General features: G+C 41.4%; 2 protein-coding genes across 6 annotated transcripts in view; both read right to left on the bottom strand.

Annotated features, from left to right (window-relative positions):
* Positions 1–855: 855 nt before the first annotated feature.
* tpm2 (tropomyosin 2 (beta)) lies at positions 856–11,571 on the bottom strand. 4 transcript variants are annotated; one of them, XM_028417883.1, is made up of 9 exons: positions 11,256–11,571; positions 8,610–8,735; positions 5,411–5,544; positions 5,061–5,178; positions 4,655–4,725; positions 4,085–4,160; positions 3,115–3,177; positions 2,962–3,031; positions 856–1,227 (listed from the first exon to the last, which is right to left on the bottom strand). In XM_028417883.1, exons 1-9 carry the CDS (start codon positions 11,367–11,369, stop codon positions 1,145–1,147), a joined length of 855 nt encoding a protein of 284 aa, XP_028273684.1. In that variant the 5' UTR covers positions 11,370–11,571; the 3' UTR covers positions 856–1,144. The 4 variants fall into 4 exon arrangements, with proteins under 4 accessions (XP_028273684.1, XP_028273681.1, XP_028273683.1 ...); XM_028417880.1 differs by lacking the exon at positions 4,085–4,160 and adding an exon at positions 3,417–3,492 and having other exon boundaries at positions 11,256–11,569; XM_028417882.1 differs by lacking the exon at positions 856–1,227 and adding an exon at positions 1,759–2,116.
* Positions 11,572–12,887: 1,316 nt separating this feature from the next.
* The window catches only part of tln1 (talin 1), a 37,459-nt gene continuing 32,088 nt past the window's right edge, over positions 12,888–18,258 (bottom strand). For both annotated transcript variants that reach the window (XM_028417878.1, XM_028417877.1), the window contains 4 exons: positions 18,187–18,249; positions 17,920–18,102; positions 14,458–14,583; positions 12,888–14,131 (listed from right to left, as the gene is read on the bottom strand). In XM_028417878.1, the coding sequence (XP_028273679.1) occupies positions 13,997–14,131; positions 14,458–14,583; positions 17,920–18,102; positions 18,187–18,249 (507 nt within the window). In that variant the 3' untranslated portion in view covers positions 12,888–13,996. The remainder of the gene's footprint in view (positions 14,132–14,457; positions 14,584–17,919; positions 18,103–18,186; positions 18,250–18,258) is intronic.

Here is an 18,258-nt window from a genome sequence, read left to right on the forward strand (position 1 = left end):
AAGAATGTTTCTTGAGGAGGAATAGCTGCAAGAAACAAATGGGAGGAAGAGGATGGATATCAAGGCTTTTGTAATAATCTAATCCCTGCAGTAATCTGAGTGTAATCTCCTCTTTGTTAGTCGCTTTGAAATCAGTGTTCTGACATCCACAATCAATAACTAGAAAACACGATTTAACCTCGGATCCGGTCAGAGGTGCAGCTTTGTTTGTTTGTTTCCTCTCCCAGCAGATCTCCAGTGTGGCTGAGGGAGAGTGATCTTTGTCTCCCCCCTGGAAGAGGAGGCTAGAGGAGCTGGAGGAGGTTTAAGTATCTGTAGGAGACAGGTCTGAACAGAGGGGGAGCAGCAGGAGATGAGAACAGATTAGGATTAAATTAGATGTGAGTGAGAGGTGGAATGTTAAATCAATTGATCCTGCATTTCCGTGTCTTACTGTGACTTTAGTGTCACATTCTAACTCCTGTGCTTTAATGCACAACTGCATGATAACAAGACTAAAACTTTTTCTGGTTGCGTAAAGCAAAAAAACTGAAAGAGAAAGTGCGCAGAGATAAAGGGAGGAAACTGTGTGCTCCTTATCTCTTTAGGGCTCCTCAAACAACAGCTTCATTTACTGATAGCAGCAACACACTGTCGATGTCTGCCATTAAACACACACACACTGTGCATATTAGTAATGTCATTATTGTAGAAGACAGAGTCAGATATCATATCCATTATTTTAAGAATAAATCCTTTATTCAAAATTAGGTGTTCATATTAAAGCTTTATGCATTTGATCTTTTAACATGGAAAACTAGGATCATAGTACAACATGGATATTGACCCACACGGTATAAAAGGACATCCTCCAAATTAAAAGATAAAATACAGTTTACTCATTTTCTTCCAACACAAGACTTTAAAAGAAAATATTCCTAATTGATTGTTGATCTGGTTTGAGGGTTATTAAAGGTTAAAATTCCTGTACCATTCATTAATATGTCCAAACGTGTTCAGCTTCACTGCAATGCCTTCTGTCTTGCTTGCATCCTTTTAGTGTACCATGACTGTAAAATACTTTGGGTGGGAGTTTGCACCTTTGTTTCTCATGCTCTGCTCTCTGTCCCTCAGGCCGTCCTCCACACAGCTCTGCAGAGCTCTCTTATAGATTGTTGAGCTCCAGAAGAGTTTGGTCCAACACTTGGTGCATGTCCAGGTTTTCCTCTTTGGCTTGGGCCAGTTTCTCTGAAGATGGAAACAAAGTCACAGATGAGCTTTTAGAAACGGTCTCATGTCTGGAATTGAAGATGCAGATATTCAAGTTTTTCTGTGTGTTGTAGTCGTACCATAGGTTTAGGAGAAAGACAGGTGTGAAGCCAAGCAGGGGTCCAAAGGGTGAACAGAGAAAACTAAAGGCTGCTGAAGAGCAAACCAAACTATGCAGATAGTATGCATAGTATGCAGATTCCAATTGTTTGTATGTCAAGTGATTTTTTTTTAGTCTCAGGTCTGTATCATGTTTTAAGAGGATGAGTAATAAGCCCTTATTCCTCAATAGGTTAATTGATAAATGGCCTGATGCATAAATCCTGTGACATCCTTGAAGAGAAAATCCAGAGAAAGTCTAAGGTGTACAGAAGGATTATACCAGTTAGAGAGACGGCCTAGAACTTCCTTCCTGAGTGTATGAATGTCGTATTGTCATATAACAGTGTAATTTATGCTTATAAAAGAAGAAAATGGAAGAGGAAGAGGGAAAACTGGGAGACAGAAAAGTCAAGAAAGCTTTAAATCATTTATTACATACAGGAAGGGGGCACAGGATGACATGTATGAGAAAACATTAACTCGGAGACACACAGCAGTGACTACAACAGACCAGTCCTGTGTAGGAGAGATACAGCTGGATGAATTCAGCATGTTTCCAGGCTCTTCCAGCCCTTATCATCATTATTATTATTATTATTACCACTGTGGAACAGAGCAGGACAGCGAACAGGCAGAGAAGAGTTCAGACAGGATGAAGAGGCACAGAGGAAGAGAAAGAGCGTCTACAGTGTAGTCATGTCGTTGAGGGCCAGATCCAGCTCCTCGCTCAGAGCCTTGCCCTTTAGCTTCTGAGCATAAACTTCGTCTAGAGGAAGACACACACACACACAGATGAAGAATCACAGAGTGAGAGGTGCACGGAGCAGGAACAGAGGTGACAGGAAACAGAAAAGTGAAGCACTGAAACTGGAAGATGTTCACACCAAACAACCAAGATTCATGGCACAATTTACAGGTCAACTTAGCATGCAACCTTTTCTTGCAACAAAATTACATCCATTTAATTATCTGTGTTTTATTTTAATTAGGTATGTCTGCAGCCTGCAGAACAGTGGTTCTGTTCTTGACAAATAAAGGACTGAAACAGCATGATGGTCTCCTTCATCTGGTCTGGATAAGAAGATAAGATAGCTGACCAAATCAAACAACTTGAACAATGGCGCCACCAAGTGTACATGTAAGTAATGGCAGACTGAGTCTAGAAGAAGTTATGGCTACACTGCAAAATGTACCAGAGTATTCTTTCAAGTAGAGAAGGAAACACCCCAGAATAGCTCAAAAGATGAGTATCTAGATGTGTACTCAGGCTTTAAGCTGTGGGAGGTTTAGGTGTAACATTATTACCAATATGTAAACACACAGAAACATCTTTGACCATTTATATCACTTAACATAACCTCATGCAAAACCCACAGACAGATTAATACATATCAGTGTTCCAGGGGACCGTAATATATTTAGCAGGAGTCCCTTCTCGTACTGCATAACCATGCCATTAAACTAAACCAAAGGTCCAGTAATTGAGTTAGTGTGCTCAGCACAGCTGTCCAGCCTATCACCCCTTCTGCTCTAATAGTAGAACATGGATTAGTGAAGCTGTTTAACATGATTGACTAAAGCAGAGTGAGCAGACGTGTGAGTGTGAAGTACCTTCCAAATCATCAATGGTCTTCTCCAGCTTGGCCACAGACCTCTCTGCAAACTCTGCACGGGTCTCAGCCTGGAACACAGACCACAGCAGGACGACATGTAAAACACTGAGAGCCCTACTAACAAAAACACAAACATAGAAATGTGACTCACCTCCTTCAGTTTCTCAGTAAGAACTCTGATTTCCTCTTCATATTTGTCCTCCTTTTGCGAGTACTGAAATCCAAACATAAGAGGTGTCAAGGTATTCTAGCATTCACAAAAAATCTTTAATACATATATCCAAATAATTTAATATAATACCTAAACAAATGACATAACACAGGATAACATTTTGCATTTTTTCATGTCTCAGATTCTCCATATCTTTGTATCTAATTACAGTATGCCTTACATTTATCGGTACGTTCTGCATTTTGTATACAGTCTATTTAGCCCCTCAGCGTCTACTGTACCTTCTCAGCCTGGGCTTCCAGTGACTTCAAGTTGTTGGTGACATTTTTCAACTCTTCCTCAAGGTCACCCGATTTACTAAGCAACGCAAGAAAGAGGAAAAGGAAAAGAAGGAAAGCAGTGATTGGAAAGGTAGGAGAGCAGAAAGTCCCCCAAACTGTCTGAAAGATGGGGAAAACTGAGGGTGGGGGTAAAAGAAGGTAGACATGAGGTCTATAGATTATATAATAATATATATAATACATATATTTTCTACAGTTGTTTTCAACCAATCCCATGAAATGCCAAAAACCAACAGCCACAAGCACACTGGGAGGAAATATGTGCAACTTATGTTTGGAACTATTTTAACCAGCTGATTAATTCCCATTTGCTGATGAGAGTATTGTGTTTCAGTAGGGCAGTGAATGTATGGCTGACTCAAAATAAAATGTGTCTTCATGTAATGAAAGAATGTGTCGCCCAGTGCAGCAGTCATTGATATTTAATACTCAGGATGGTCCCTTCAGGATCTGTGCCCAGCAGTTTAGTGTTGGTTTTCATTGTTTCAGGGACAGAGGGCAGGTGCAGGTTAGACAGGAAACACAGGGAGGTAAAGAGGCAGCAGGTCAGAGGAGCGCAAGGCAGCGGGTAACCATCAAAACTCTGTGGAGTTTGTACAGTAAAGTACCTCTTCCTCGCCGCACATCATGGACTTCAGATTCTGGTCCATTAATCTGAGCTCCTCCTCCAGCTCCCTCACACGGCTGCAGCGGTTAGTCCAGGGTGGAGGTTGGGGGTGAGGGGAGGTGCAGTGGGCAGGGCAGCCATTAAACAGCACAAATCCCATACAGATGGTGGCGGTGGTGCATTCATGCAATCACGATGCATTACAAAAAAAAAAAAAACACACAGAGAGATGACAAAACACACATTCAGGTTTCTTTGGGATCAGATGAGTTAATATGATATGTTATGCTGCTAAATTAGGCAACAAAAACTCATTTGCTGAATATTAATTTAAGGCTCAGTAGGTTAAAAACAACCATGATAATTAGTTGTAGTTGTTCAAATTCACCATGCAAGGCCAACATTTCCCACTACAGGAGATATACATTCAACTGTAATATCAAAGACCAGTGAATGTGTAAGATCACACGCTGTTATAGAAGTGATCACATGATCTTTACTATGACAACATGAATAATGCACGGGGGCTCTCGTGTCGGTGTGAATTTTCCTGGTGCAGGTATTGACTTACGCCTCAGCCACCTCAGCACGCTCCTCCGAGCGCTCCAGATCACCCTCCAGGATCACCAGTTTACGTGCAACCTGCACACAGTCGGCACACATTGACCTGACTCATCCATAACACATCTGAACACGTATCATATAGTATGTTTACAAAGACAGTTAACATCCTAGATCTATCATCAGTGACCTTTATACCCAGCTGTGTATTGAAATGTTTTCATTACACTCACAAAATATTTTTAACAAGCATCCTAGTGGGTTCTATCCTGAGGGGGAACAGAATACTAGACAGATGTCGATCAGGAAAACTGGCAAGAGTGTCAAAGGATTTTTAACAGATCTTGTTAAATCAGAAAAATGTTAAAAGGAACCAGAACCAGTTGGAAAATACACAAATATATGTAATTCCGCACCTCTTCATATTTGCGGTCGGCCTCCTCTGCGATGTGTTTGGCCTCCTTCAGCTGCATCTCCTGGATTTCCATTTTCTCCTCATCTTTTGTTGCTCTATTCTCTATGACCTTCATTCCTCTGAATGATCACAGGGACAGGAAAATTAGGTTTGTGTGATTATATTCATCATGTTAACACTGGGTTAAACAAGAAATCCAGGAATGGCTATGACAGGGCTTCAATAAATCTAAGAACATAACCCTGGAGGTGCCGTAGTGATGTCATCACGGTTACTCAAGCTTGTTCTTGGGTCCAAAATTATAACTGCGTGAAGAATTGAAATGTTCGGATCTTAGTGAGCACTCTTCACCTCTCACTCTCATCTGCAGCTTTCTCAGCCTCCTCCAGCTTCTGCAGAGCAGTGGCCAGTCTCTCCTGAGCTCGGTCCAACTCCTCCTCCACCAGCTGGATACGCCTGTTTAGAGATGCCACCTCTGCCTCAGCCTGTAGACACACACAGGTCACATAGACATATTGATAACTAAACATTTGGCAGAGGCATATTGATGATCAGAAATTGATTCTGATCTGAACACACCTGATGAATGAATATCAAATCAAATGCAGCATTTCCCCCACAGCTCTGTGTCTGGTTTTTGGTCAATTTTTATAAACAAATACAGCGCCTGATACTACTTCCTAATTATTCATTTGTTTTTAAATGGGCTATGTAAATAAATAATGCTCCTGTTTGTCATATTGTGTGTGTGTTCTGAGCCCTTGAATGAAACAACGCACACTTTAACATAAACTATCATCAAGTGAAGTTTTAATACTGCTACTTCCGGTCAAACTTGACAAGTTGTTTAGCCCATTTTTACATTTGGTTTCGGGTAAAGTGCAGTTTATGTATTGAACTAGGGCTTTTCCAAACATTTGAGCTAATTAGCTATTTTTTTGCTATCTAGAAACTCGGACTCTCTAACCCGGGTCCACCGGTCTACCGGTCCTCGGACCGTGCTTCAGCGTTACCCTCTCGCGGGCCTGCCTCTCCATGTCCGCATCCTGCTGCAGCAGCTCGGCTCGGTCCTCCGCCTCGTAGGCCACTTGCTGCAGGGACTGAATTTTCCTTCTCACCGCGTCTATGGATGTAAAATTCGCCATGCTGTCAAGACTCTCAGCTCCCAGCCTCACACAGGTATCTCTACGTTGCCGCAGCAACGGTGTCAGAGGTCGAAACAAACGAAGGATCCTTCCGGTTTATTTCAAAATAAAGTTACCATCAATCTAAACCAATCAAACCTCTAGACTTCAGCGCACAAATTAGCATAATTTGGCAAATTAGAGAACAAAAACCCATTCTATTTTTTTATATTATACTAGCCTATTTGAAGTAAAAAAAATAAAAAATAAAAACAAATAAAAAACACACAAAGGTCAAATATCAAGGCTAATATTATTGATACAGCATGGTATAATTTCAAGCTCCCACTAGTGGCCAATGCTACAAAAGGTCCAATCAGGCTTTAAAAATATATTGAATAGTCACCGTTTTACAACATTATGTTTCTATTGATACAAAAATGGAGTAGATAACCACATAGAGAGGAACAATTTTTTGAACAATTTTTTCAAATCCTACAAAGAAAGCATAAAGAAAGAGTAAACCCACTATGTAAAGAACTTAAACCTAATTGGCTGTTATATGTCTATTCTGACCTTAGAGTGGGGAAACAGCACTGATCTGGCTGTCTGTACTGAAAGTGTTTTATGTTCTCCATCTTCACAGCATTCCAGTCAGTCATCAGCCAGAGCAGCAGCTGTGCAGCCACGTGCAACGGCAGGGAAGGATTACCGAGCAGACACAGGAGACACTGCAGACTGAAAGACTCCTGTGTTAACAAAGGAACCACAAAAAGGCCTCCTGACAGGAAAGGAAGAGTTCAGACTTTCACAGCTAGGCGGGAAATGTTTATCCACTGTCCACAGGGGAAGGACCATTGAACAGTTTCTACTTCAGCTTTCACAACACTCTTTTTTTTCTATGTATTGCCACTGAGATGGTTTCACTGCTGACTGTAACTCTTACACTACAGGTCGTCCAACTGCACTGCACAGGACCATGTTTGTTAGCCTGATGTTCACGTTAGAGTGAACGCCATCTACAGCAGCGAAGCAGTGGAACCATAAACAAATTCATTGCTTCAGTTCTTTTCCATCTTTGGTAAGATCACAGTAGGAGTGCACACAAGAGGGTCCCACTCCTTTCAGGACAAGCCTTTTTCCTGCATCACTCTGATACTTTGCGCTATAATTGCTCAGAAATGAAATGATTTATGACAAAAAAAAGCTCAAAATTGTGAGTAATGTACCTAAGTGATATTGAAGTTCATGTTTTTTTTCTGCTGTCTTTTTGTTTTTTCATTCTGTGTTGCATGTCCCAACTGCAACTATAATAATTATGAATGTACTGTTTTGACATGATTGTTGAAAGCTGCATTGTTATTTTAGAAGTCAATATACAATATGTCTGTAGTAGGGGGAAAATGTTGCATCATTTGATGTGTTAATGTGTGAATGTGTGTGTGAGAGACAGAGACCTGGGTCCAAACCTTTGTGTAATACCTTTAAAGCACTACAGGGGGCTAATAACTAATAATAATTATACACTTAAATATACACTTAAATTACTCATTTGTGTTCAGTTCAAGTTTATTTATTTACATAGCCCATTTTAAAATATATAAATAAAATAAAGTAGTATAAGAGTACAGTTGTGTCTATTTAAAAAAATGGACCAAAAACCAACAGGGGATGTGGCACAGCAACAGTTACACCACCTTCAAAGGGGGTAGGTCTCACAATGGTGGCGGCCATGTTGTATGCTCCTATGCTACACTCTTTTATGCCGATTGATAGCAACCTCCTTTAGATTAGAAGCACTATAACATTTTGATCATTGAATGGAAATTGGATGGGACTGCTGCTTAAGGAGCGGCAGCGTCTGCACAGGCCGGAGCCAATCAAGCACTCAAGAAACCAAACGCTCCTCAGCAAGCTCTTGAGACTGGTTAGAATAACTGGCATTGGCCTCAACGTGCTGACAGGCTTTATATGTTGACGCTACGTGAGACAGATTTAAGACTCTCCACTGGTGCTGTGGGCAGAGAGGTAATGACGCAGTATGGACGCATGTCCAGTATGTTTTTATTGATCTTTGAACTTAATGTTAACACTAATAATTACTGGATCTGTATGAGATAAGGTATGTGTGTGTCCAGTTTGACTGACAGAACCAATCTGCCTAACACCCCAAGTCCTGCTTCTCTTGTTTCCAACGCACATTATATGACCGACGGTCTAAATTTATAACTGTAGTAATCTAAGTGTTGCGTCTTTAAACACCTGAAGGAAACAGTTTGAGCAGTGATATATGAAACATGTCAGAATGACAGCGTGTGTAAATCGACATCCTCTGCAACCAGTCCGTGACCACGTGAGAACACTAACGACGTCTTACATTGCTGCCTCTCTGCATAAATAGTACAGTATCAACTCCTTCTACTTACATCTGTCGCCTTTTTCTCCGCCTGCTCCAGCTTCTCCTGGGCATCCTTCAGGGACTCAGAGTATTTGTCCAGCTCATCTTCCACTCCTTTCAGCTTCTTCTGCAGACCCAGCAGCTCCTCTTCCAGCTGCAGGACACGCACACCGACACAAAGAAGCAGAACATGTCAGAAAATTCTGATCCTATACTTCATTCCAGAATCAGAATTATTCCAGAAAGGTTCAGAGCCACTGTGGTGGCCATGGTGGTCACTCACCTTCACCCACTTATTAATTTAATAAATAATGCTTCAGACAGGAGGAGCTTACATATCTACTCATATGATAATTGAAAATTAAAGCATGATTTGAACTTGTTAAACACCCGCCCTGTTCACTTCAACGGGCCCCCTCACACTACAGCTAACATGATGAAGAAGCTCAGAGGTTGCCATTTTGACAGTGATGCTGACATCATCACTGCCGTGGACCTCTTTCTGCTGACTCCTAAATCCGTATACCACAAATCAATAGACATATTTCTTTCAGATCATTTCTTTGCCCTCCAGAGGATGAACCCTCTCCATTTTGTCCTCTTACTTATTTCCAAATGTTGTTTCCATTTACAACAACAGCTTCTCGGGCCTATAAAAAGACAATTTTAAAATGACAGTGATGTGGCCCGATGACAATGTCCCAGGAACAAATGTCCTTTCTATATCTCGTCTGACAGCCTCTCCCCACACTGTAGCCTTGTAAGGCCTCTCCCTCACAAATAGCGTCAGGCAGCCCCGATCCTACAGTCACAGCAGTAACTCCCAAAGCTTGGACTCTCTCTACCAGCAGCGACAATTCAGAGAAGGTGGGGGTCTTTGCGTGGAGCACAGAAATAGACACGCCAGTATTCAATGCTCAGGGAGAAGTGATGGTGCGGGCATTGTTAGGCGTACAGGCTGGGATCCTCTGGGAACAAATGCTATGCTGGCAGTTGCACAGATACTATCTATTAATACACTGCTACCTGATCTTGTTTAATAAAGTGTGGAGCTACAAAGGAGGAGGCCACAGGTCATGAAGGAACACCGATGAAACAATGACACTGGCTGCTTTCTCACGGAGCTGATTCAGCTGGATGTCATATCGGTTGGTTTGTAGATCAGTTCAAATGTCTGGCCTTACTTATTAAGCCTTCACACATTATGACCATATTTTCCATCAGCATCATCACATCAGTGAGAGGCTATCATGGCCTGAATGTGCTGTGTGTCATTTCCATGGATATCAAAGCAAGCTCCCGACCCTCTGCTGCACCACTGGGGTCAGAACTACACCATAAATGTCAGGGAAGTTAGTGAGATTTATAATAACCCACCAAGCTGACTAAATGAATGAAATACATATATTGATTTTCTTCACATTTCACCTTTATATTAAGTGTTAAGTGGAAGCTGTAAAAGTAGTCTACCTGTCTTAAATGTTCTACTGTTCCTCCAGTGAAGAACACATTTCAACTAATATGTCTTAGTCTACATGAAAATAAAGGTTTTGTCTTTTAAATCCAGATCAATAGTCCATTTTCAATCCTTTTTAGTTTAGAGGTATATTTGCATATGCACATGCTGGAATTCTTTAGGCTACATCGGCATGCAGTGTCTTTAGGGGCTTTACTTTTTGCAAGCATTGTGGGTTATTTTAAAATAAAAATAGAGAGTACACCTTTCGGTATATTTGATTAAATTGTACATTACAGATATGTAAAGTTGAATGTAATTAGATGGCGAATTGATTTTAAAAAAAAGGAGCCATGAAGTCCTCTGTGAGGATCTCCGCAATAAAGTTATAAAGTGTGGTTCGGGACGAGAAACCATTTTTGCAGCTTTGAGTGATCTCAGGAGATGTTTGGAACCAGGCAGTCTGAGCCAGAAAGACCTTGGTCAGGGAGGGGACCACAAACCCAACAGTCAATCTAGACTGAGCCTCAGAGACCCTCTCCATCTGGAGTCCAATGTTTTGTGATTCTCATGAACCTCCAGAACCTCTGTTACAAAGAGGTCAGGATCAGTCCTGCATGCCGTCCTCTAAGGGACTCTATCTATCTATCTATCTATCTATCTATCTATCTATGTATCTATTAATGCAACAATATAATATTATATAGCTGTTACATTTGTTATTGCCACGTATATTTTTAGAAGCAAATCAGGAATGTATCAAAGTATGTGGCAAACTTTGTAGAAGACTCCTATGTATTCTGCTTAAAATGTATATTATGTGTTAATTTCCGGTGGCAAACCACTAGTGACATGTCCTGTTTTTACTAGGTGTAGATGTAAGATGGGAAATAATCTCTTAATTAAGGGGTTAATAGGCATCATGAGAGGTAAGTGCTATGTGTGAGGGCTGATAGGTGGACAGGGAGCATCACCGTCAGACCAAGTAAGGCTGGAGCTGCTCTGTGTGACAAGTTCTAGCTGATTGTTACTGATTCTGACCGGGGCCTCATACAGTGACAGGGGCCTCAGGGGCCAGTTCAGTTCATGCACTGGAAAACAGTGTAACACTCATCCCCCGTCTCTCTTTTTTTTTACTTTTAACATGTTTCTAAAGTGAATAATTATGACACTGCTGGTGCAACACACCCACTGCCCCACACTGTCATTTCTGCGTACCTGTTTGCATTTGTCCTCTGCCCCCTTCTTGTCCACCTCAGCCTGCTCTGCCCGGTCTATCGCGTTCTCCTTATCCAGCTTCAGCATCTGCATTTTCTTCTTGATGGCCTCCATGTTTCCTCAGGATGTGAGCTCTGAGCAGCAGCAGAAGAAGATGATGAAGAAGAAGAAGAAGTGTTGTGTTATCCGGACAGACACACGGGCACCGGTCTGTGACAGGGACAGGAGCGCGCGAGCGGCTTGTCTGAGCGGCTCTGTGGAGGCTGGAGGATGGAATAGCTGCACGAGCCCACAGACTCTGAGGGCCCGCGCGGGTCGTTGCCCATATTTAGGCAGCGAGAGTTGTCCAGTCTGCGCGTGACGTGTCTGCAGTGTGAGAATAAATCAGGTCCGCTGGCTGCACCTGAGACATCTGCGGAGGTAAACACACACCCACAGCACCTGCGGGGGATGAACCCACACACACACACACACACAGACAGACACACGGACAGTGAATGGATGAAGAAATCCACTTTTTAAACGGCAAGCCTACTTTTAGACTTAAATAATTAATTTAGATTTAAAGTGAAACAAATAATACATGTCTTCGTATATAACTGTGCTGGATATTAAGATACTTAAGGCTAGTTCAAAAATGGTCACCATGCATAACAAGTAAATGCACAGACCAACAATAAAACATATTAGTTTGAAGTGTGGAGTGAAAGTACAGAGTACAGCAGAATCCTGCGTGTGTTCTGAACATGGATCCTGTGTGTTTCCTCTTTTCCGTCTGAGTGCGGCTGAGTGTGGCGCTACAAACAGCACAAGTGTCATTGTGAATTCAGGTGTGGCAGAAAGAGCCCTAAACATGGTCCTCATCATGTTTTTTTTAAAGATTGATGATTGAGAGTTGAAAATCTTACAAGAGTGTGACCATCCATAACAAATCCTGCTGTGTCTGCTCACCCAGTCCTGAGATGCATTGTTCCCGATGAGATTCATCACATGTAAAAGGTTATTATTATTATCAAATGTTATTTGAAAAGCAGATTTATGCCAGCTTGGTTACCATGAATAACTCTAATCCACCAACAGCAGACAAAGAAACAATTAGTGGAAACTAATTAAAACTGTTTTCTGGGTGCTTCCAGGGGACAATGTCACACTATTATGGGAGCCCACGCTGAGGACTGGCCCTCCACTAGGACAGCACTCCAGTCCACAAGACCACAGTCCATCCAGATATGTGGATTTAAACTCCCTCCACTAATATAGGTAATAAGTCCTTAAGAGCCCCATCAGCTCATAGGAAACATGCTATACCACCATAAATACCTGACCTGAAGAGCCACTGTGTTGACTGTCCAGGACTGGAAGGTGGAGAGACGTGTATTTAAACCTTCTCTTAGGATACTGTTGCACTTTTTCACAAAGGGGGGAGTTAAAGTACAACCCTGGTACCTCTCTCACCCCAACACTGACTAACCACATGAGAAGTAATAAATTATGATTGCATACAAACCCTCTGAAGGCACAAACCAGATCTAAGATCTGCATACTATTAATCAGTCAAGACTCTAAACAGATAAAGTAACACATGTCAGCACGTACAGAGGGGTGTGTGATTTAAACTCTTGGACACATGTCAGCAATTTCACTGAAAACTGGCTTTATTGAATGTAAATCTCCGCTGTGCACAATTATATCACGGAACAGTACAGTCAATGTGAACAAAAGGCTTTGTTTGATTACTGTTACGTAGCTTGTTCTAAAAATAATATGCATAGGAAAATAAAGCCACTGGTGGCATAAAGCTGTTTTTAAATCATGACCTGATTATTTTACTGTACGACTTAGGAAGTAAGTGCACTTGAAGGTTAAATACTATCACATAATTGATTATAAGGCACAAATATAGAATGCTAATAGTGGAGCCTTGGTAACAAGTCGAACATTTTGGCACATGTTTCCGGAGTGTGACGATAAAACATAAAGAACCCAAATAGAGTCTATTAGTTGGCAAATGTTTTACAATTAAATATATGGCTTGATAATCATTATACACACAAGTATTCTAATGTAATCCAGGTCTAAATACTGTAGTTTGTTTACTCTGAATACTAACACAAAAAGAGATTTATTGGAGGACACGTTTTTAATAAATTTCATTTGCTCTTTCTTTAAAAAAATATCCTCTCTGATCTGTTCCATCGCATTTCCAAATCTAAACATACACATTTCATTTTGTTCTTTCAGATCTGACACAAACGCACTGATTGTACTTACTGTCATAACGCTTCACGATGAACTTTGTCTGAAAATACATCTGCATAAAAAAGTTTTTGCATAGATTTGACATAATTGGCACAAAAGCATAAACCACCTCTATATATAAGTGTAACAGTGAAGGTGAGCGGGCTTTGCTGGCAGGATGAAGACACACAAAATGTACATATAAACTTAAAAAAAAAAAGAAAAAAGAAAAAAAAAAAAGAAGATGACGAAAGAGACGGACAAACTGGAAAGTATAAGATCATATATAACCAAAGCACAGTATTATCAAAAGTCATAATCATTGTTATTCTTTAGACATAAATACAGACACAGATTGATACAGAGAATCTTGTGGAGTTGTAGTCATACTGCCTAATGTTACATCTAAAGCATGAGCTGGTGGAAGGTCCTGAGCGTTCCAAGAATCACTTTCATTACTGATGATCCTGTGTGTCTGCATACACACAATCACGCACACACTCTCACTGTTCCTGGCTGTCCTCCCGTAGCTCTGAGGGAAGGAACTTGTACTGCTGCTGCCTGATCATGGCCAGCTTCTTCCTGGCCTCGTCCAGCTCCCTTTCTTTCCGTAGCATCTCCTCCTGAGCGGCAATGATCTGCAACGCAACACTGTCCGTCAGAACAACTAAAAGGAAGCTTCATTTAGAGTAACTGTTACACAACATGTTATAAAGAGTCGGAGCAAATGTCAAAAGTAGCTGTAGTTCCTCAAATGGCCACTTGAGGCTGGCTCCAAAATTTGTCAATAAGCTACTGTTAGCTATAAAATTCTACAGTACTCACACTGTTACTGCAACCAGCTCCACTAACGCTCATAACACAGTGATTTGTGTCATTAATTGTGTTATCTGTCCAGGTAATTCCAAATGTCTAAGTTTCCTTCTTCCTTAGTTTTTTCTGTGTTTTGGGATCTTTGACTCACCTGAGCAATACCTCCCACCATCTTGCTCTTGACCACCACAGCCTGGTCATCCTGAGCATCAAACGCTGCTTTCTGTGCTGCTTTCACCAGGTTATCAGAGGCCCTCTTCACAGCGTTTCCAGCAGCCTGCAAGAACACACAATGATTAAAAACTCACATTGGGAAAACATATGCACTGAAAACTGTAACCTAAAGTTCATTTTCTGGAGATTCTCTGTATGATATTCTGGAAAAATCCAAGAAGGGAAAATAAGGAAAATGATAAAAGTTACGTTTAACTTATGTCTAACATCTCTAACTAGGGAGAATGATTAGTCTGTTGGGGAATGTGGACTTTAGAGACTTGTAGCAGCAGACACATCAACAATGCTTCTACTCAGCAGCACCTCCTGGGAAGGGAATGATGAGTTCCACCAGAGAGAAAACCATAACAGTTTTTGTTCCTCCTCAGCACTTGAGAATAGCTCTAAAAGGCAACAAGGAGCAGGCTGCTGAGCTGCATTCATTGGTCAGCTCGCCTCCAACAAGACACGTTTTCTCCTTTTGCGGTGGTGTGGGCTGAAATCCACCAGTGAGCTGGCAGAGGACAAACACACACACAGACATTAGTAAACCTCCCTCTATTGGTTTATCTTTGGCTGGAATGCTACTGTTAGTCAGATGGTGACATACAACATTTCACTGTGAAGCTCCATAAATCAGCTTTTGTGTACCACTGGGGTCTAAAACTAAAAGGCTATATAAACACACTGACACACTCCACAAAAATCCACTCAAATCCAGACACATCCCATCATAACCAGACACTCCCACCTCCCGACTCTCCCCATGACTGTGTACACCAGACTCATTATAGCTGCCATTTTATTCTTGTTCATCTCTTTAAGTGAGCACAGCTGTCTACATCAGTAACTGTTCAAGTATTCATGTATGATAACAAATGGGAAATGCACACACCAAGTTACTGTTCCCTAACAGCTTTAAATGGAGTGTTACCAAAGGTTTGATGCAGGAACTGCAGGCACAGGGAACTGAGCCTCTAATCATGCCCTGCAATCTGTAGATTCTGGGAAATATTGGACCGTGTTAGAGCCACCCATATCTTTTAAGGTTTTTTTGTGATCACTGTACAACCTTCCTGCATTGAAGTTCCTTTAAGGCAAGTTCTGGAAGACAAAAGGTTCCTATTGCAGGATAGACACTTCTGAGCAGCACTACACGTTCCCCCTCTGACAGTTCTTCTGACATGTATTTTTTAAACAACCATCAACACTGGCCAAGAACAACATCATAAGGAAGGACGAAAAAGAGTTCAGTCCGAGTTCCAGTACAGTTCATTGAGGACATAAGCAAAACTCTTGTTTTCTTTTCATCTCATCACTGCTGATCTGTCTGTGTTCTGCTGGGCTGCTGTTTGTACTTGCTACACTATATTTCGATGTAAGAGCTTCAGCATGGGCCTGTTACCTGCAGTCAACACCTTGTTAACATAAGTAATGGCCAATGTATATGTGTATATATATATATATATATATATATATATATATATATATATATATATATATATATATATATATATATATATATATATATATATATATATATATATATATATGAGCATAAAACCAGCAGTGATGTTCACTGTTGTTAATGTATCCACCAGATCTAGTCGGGATTTGCGGAATTTTCCCCAAATATTCACACATTCAACAGACACAGCATATTATTCTGCACTCTGAGTAATTACTGCCCTAAAAAAGAACCATGGCAAAGAGTGAAGAGAGCAAATGCTGCTAGTGTGTAATCATAGATCAGGGCTAATGTTTCCAGTTCTTGTTGCCATGGATGGTGAGGGTGGATTGTTTCCAGAGCTCCTGTAGACATAAATGTATGGGAATTACTGTGGTGGCAGCTGCAGGCCCAGAAGAGGAGGAGATAAGCCACTGCTGATTGGATCAGAGAATATGAGCTGGCCTGGGCAGCCCGGTGTGCTCACAGCTAGCATACACACAGCCTTAAAGATAGTATTTTTGGGTGGATGAGGTGACAGCAGATACTTGTACTTTCTGTTATGTCTTGCAACCGACCGCATCAGTTACACATAAAGGTCACTACATTATTTCCATGTCTTAGTCAGTGCTTTAAGAGGGGTTTATGAAGAAAAACAGCGTTCTCGAGGTTCAGGTGGATGGAGGAGCGCAGGAGTCTAAAATAGTCCAAGTGATGTCATCACAATGGAGGTATTAGACAACAGCATGAGCCTTTAACAGCCACTGTACACTGTAAGGAGGATCACCAAACACAGATGTAGATATTGGGAAATGTAGTACACAATATGTTTGGATTTCTATCCAAAAATCTGGCTCCAACTTTAAGGAAATGCAATTATACATCGCTGCATAGGAAATGAAGCAGGATTTAAAAGGCAGTCTTACCTGTGCTAAATATAGACAATGCTAATCCTTTTGCTGGAGTAATAGAAATCATCTCACCTGTAACCCTAAACGTTCAAATTCCTGCCTATTAATACTCTATAGTGCTCTCCAACATCCTCAGCTGTTGTAGTATGACTAATGTTATTGTTCTCACAGCTAGTACTGTAGATTCATTATTACAATTGTGGGACGAATCTATGGATAAATTATCGATAGCAGATCAGAATGACAAAGCTGGTGAATGAAGTGGTTTTCTGTTCATTAAATGGACTCGATGGAGGAAATGGTGCATGTGTCGGGGACTATTTTCAGCAGTGGATTAATACATTTGGTGTCCCAGTATTTGGGGCAGCTGGAAGATAAGTGGATGTGAGACCGAGATGCAGACAACATCCTGCGCAACCTAAAGAGATGACCTGCCATCCAATCCTGCCTGTTGATGCTGGTCTTTGGGTCGTCACACTGAGAGACTCCACTGTATGTATTAAAGCACCTCTGTTCATTTGCTGTCCAGCTACTAAGCCATCAGCCTGAGGCCCCTGGTTCCTCTACTGTCGTGCTACCATGTTTGAAATCTAGCAAAGAGCAATTAGAATTTTTGAATAGCCGTTCTTGACACAATATGTTATCACCACGTAAAAAATAAAGTATTGAGAATCCAGTTGTCGGCCAAGATGACCAGGAATTTAGCTTTTTGTATCTTGCCTGTTCATTGATTTGGCAGCTCTCTTGATTTGTCTGCCTGTGTGAGTCTACAGCCTTACTTGATGTTTCTTGGGTCATGCTTTACGGTTCTCTTGAACCAAACCGTTACAACTTGTCACTTGTGCTGATGTAAAGTTGGTCATAAGTAAATCATTTTTAGGTCACTTTTGTTGTCAGTGCAGAACAATCTTAAACATTTATTTCACCTCAGGTTCCCTCTGCAGTCACAGCTTTAACCTTGCCAGAGAACTAAAGTGTTTTAAACTGCAGGTCATGCAAAAAAAAAAAAAATTGTTTATTAGTTTTTTAAGGTGGTGCTGACCTGGAGCCTCTTCATGGTCTGGGAGTCCTGATCGGCCTTGACCTTGCAGGCCACCAGGAGCTGAGCTGTGGAGGCCGCCACCTGCTTGGCTGACGAGATGAGCTTCTCCTCACTGGCGTGTCCCTGTACTGCTGAGTTGGCTGCCTCACACAAGTTGTTGGTTGCTGCGGCAACCATTCGGGCCTGAGGAACCATAGGCATCAAGTAAGAAAGATGTTTGAAAACCACTTCAAAAACAGTTGAAATAAGGCTTGAAGGAAGACTTACAGCTGAAATCAGGCCCTGAGACCACTGTCCATCATCAACGGCATTGGCTGGGATCGCTCCCACCTGAAAACA

This window comes from Parambassis ranga, chromosome 12 (assembly GCF_900634625.1).
Source record: "Parambassis ranga chromosome 12, fParRan2.1, whole genome shotgun sequence".
Lineage (NCBI taxonomy): Eukaryota > Metazoa > Chordata > Actinopteri > Ambassidae > Parambassis > Parambassis ranga.